This window comes from Sander vitreus, chromosome 9 (assembly GCF_031162955.1).
Source record: "Sander vitreus isolate 19-12246 chromosome 9, sanVit1, whole genome shotgun sequence".
NCBI classification, from domain to species: Eukaryota; Metazoa; Chordata; class Actinopteri; order Perciformes; family Percidae; genus Sander; species Sander vitreus.
Genome location: NC_135863.1, coordinates 30,179,329 through 30,182,116, shown reverse-complemented (window position 1 = coordinate 30,182,116; position 2,788 = coordinate 30,179,329). Strand labels below are relative to the sequence as shown.

General features: G+C 42.4%; 1 protein-coding gene across 1 annotated transcript in view; it reads right to left on the bottom strand.

The window, feature by feature from the left end:
• Nucleotides 1–1,679: 1,679 nt before the first annotated feature.
• Nucleotides 1,680–2,788, bottom strand: part of oma1 (OMA1 zinc metallopeptidase) — a 16,678-nt gene continuing 15,569 nt past the window's right edge. Inside the window, exon 8 of the mRNA XM_078259636.1 lies at nt 1,680–2,328. Within this exon, the coding sequence (XP_078115762.1) occupies nt 1,984–2,328 (345 nt within the window). The 3' untranslated portion in view covers nt 1,680–1,983. The remainder of the gene's footprint in view (nt 2,329–2,788) is intronic.

Below are 2,788 nucleotides of genomic sequence, written 5' to 3'. Positions count from 1 at the left end.
TGGATCCATAAATCCTGAACAAGGTCAAATCTGTGTGACCAGGAAGAGCAACGCCTTGAGACATCTGAGCTTTAGTCTACGCTTTGGTTACTTTCTGTCTTCTGCAGCAGAAACACTGAGGTCCATGCTCAAAAGGGAACTTGGATGTTGCTCCAATTGTCTTTAATACAGAGTTATCACAAGATGACAAGATGTATCTAGAATTTAAGAAGCAAGAACTTGGAACAGTCGGCAGGCATTACAAAAGCACTGCCGTGAAACTGACTGATGGGAATTGTAGTAGCTTTCATTTGATTACGACTGGCTTGGTGTTATCTTGTCTATGAGATTTCCAAACTGTACGTCTGTCTGATCAGCTGTGAGAGGCCATGAGTTTCCCCAGGAGCCTGGCATCAATAAGTAACTGCTGCTGCTAACACACACACACACACACACACACACACACACACAACTCAAGTCTACATCTTCTCTCATCTTTTACCCACTGTCTAATTGGTTGGTGTGAGAATGGAGGGTTTTGATGTTCTTACACAATGTCACAGGCTGATCATTTCCTCTTACACATTCAAAAACACACAGTAAATATTACATTGTTTCCATAATCCTCATTCCTGCTGTAGATAAATGTAAATTCCTGATCAATTTGAATTTCAGTGGATCTTGCAGTGGGGGGAAAAAAAAGAAGCCAAAATAAAGCATTTTTCTTTTCAAGCTTTTTATTTTCTTTGCTTGCCACTTGGAAACAGAGCACGTTCCTGTTGCTGAGTTATTGATATGCAAAAACCAATATTCCCTTGGCTTTTTATTGCACATTTCTGTGGAAACCCTATCACTGGCCACGTATTATAATATAGACAATATAAAAGAAAGCTTTCACAGCACAAGTAAGCTGTTGTCTGATGTTTTGTAAGGTGATACAGGCCCTGAACCTAAATTGCATGACACAAATAAAATTATTGATCCCATATGAAAACAGTTCTTTTTTTGATTTCACAGTTTAACCAAGTGTGCTACATTGACACACACACACACACACACAGCAAGATTACCCAGATTTGAACCGTTGAACTGTTCCCTCCTCTTCGTTGTGCGCCTGGGCCTTAGGCTTAGGCTGTTTTTGTAAATAAGAATGTTTTCTCAGTCAACTTGCCTTGTTAAATAAGATTTTACAAAATCCCATGGAAGATTTCTCCAAGCTTGACGGTGGATATTGGCATTCTTGTGCAGAAGGCTGTGTTTTAAAACCTGCGTACAACCCGGCATAAATTTACACCATTAAGTCCCTCAGGGTAGGAAATGCATAAAGTGCTGTGTGTGTGTGTGTGTGTGTGTGTGTGTGTGTGTGTGTGTGTGTGTGTGTGATGAAAATGTAGCAGTCATAATTATTATGTAGATGTCCTCTGCCTGCCATGGACGAAACCTCCAACATGCACACACAAAGTGCTTACTCTGGTCTGTTGCCATGTGTCGATGAATAATGCACATATTAATCTGGCAATGTATGGAAGTTTTACTAAAATTCATTCGTCATTTTCCTGTTTGAGGTTATTTAATTAATGTGGCATCTTTGAAGTTACTAGGCATGAATAACTCAGCTCAGTCAGCACGGCGTTGCGGTAGAGGGAAAGGTTAGGAAGGGCCTTGAATTCAGCTATAGTTAATATAGATAATACAGTCTATGCTGACTTTTTCCACAAATTTTCTCCAAAGCCAATTGTTTTTACAGCACCATCCCCAGTTCCGCCCTCCATTGTGCTGGCAAACAGAAGGAGTCTTTGGTGCAGAGAAAAGGACTAACCCTAGGTCTCTGCAATGGTAGGAGGAAACTTTACCGCCTGTGCATCCAGGGTCGCTGAAATGTAATATGAAAACAAACATTTAGCAGCGGAAAATGGTTCGATGCATATGCTAGCTGACCAACATAAGAATCACTGACTCACGCACTCATCCAAAAATCCAGTTAGTCTGGATTTAACACCGCTGTCAGCTGATGCTCTGCACCACAGGGTGGGGTCCCTCCCCCTCAGCAGGAGCAGGGACAGAGGCTGTTACCACTAACGCTGAAGCTACGGAAGGGACTGGGCCTTTAATTTCTTGATCCACATTTGGGTAAGGAAGGAGGGCAGTTTGGGTAAGCAGAGCTGCAGACAATCCAGTGGGGAGTGAGACCGGGCTGTGGGGCAGGCGGGGCTTGCGTGCCCCTTCTGGCCCTTCTCTCTCCTGGTGCTTAGCGTTTTCCAGCAACACATGGACACTCTTGGAGAAGACGACACGAGGGTCAGTAGGAGGTAGAGCAGGGCAGACGCAGCTCTCCCTCAACTCCAGAGCCTGGACAGAGACAATGAAGAACAGACATTAAGCCACACTCATAGGTAAATATGTACTGACTTATCCTAACTTCAGACAACAAGTCCAAAGATGGATATGATAAGCCTTGTAATAAATGCCTTTGTTTGTGTAGCGGTGAGCCATTTGTTGTTTCCGTTTGCAGTGTAGTAGAAAAAGAAATCAGTTACTTGTTCTTTTTTTTGTGATAGGTAGATAGGACTTTTCATCAAAACACTGCTGTGAACTGAAATGAATGTGACAAGAAGAAGGAGAGGAGAATGTGAAGAACCAAAGACAAACTAACACAACAAAGATAAACTGATAAGACAGAAACAAAATGGGACAGCACAGGAAGAATCAACAAGAGTCTATATTCATACCACTGTAGTAGCTCTGTGAGGCTGTACGTAACTAAAGCATGGCGGAGATGCTTTAGGCTAAATGCTAACACATCTTAGTT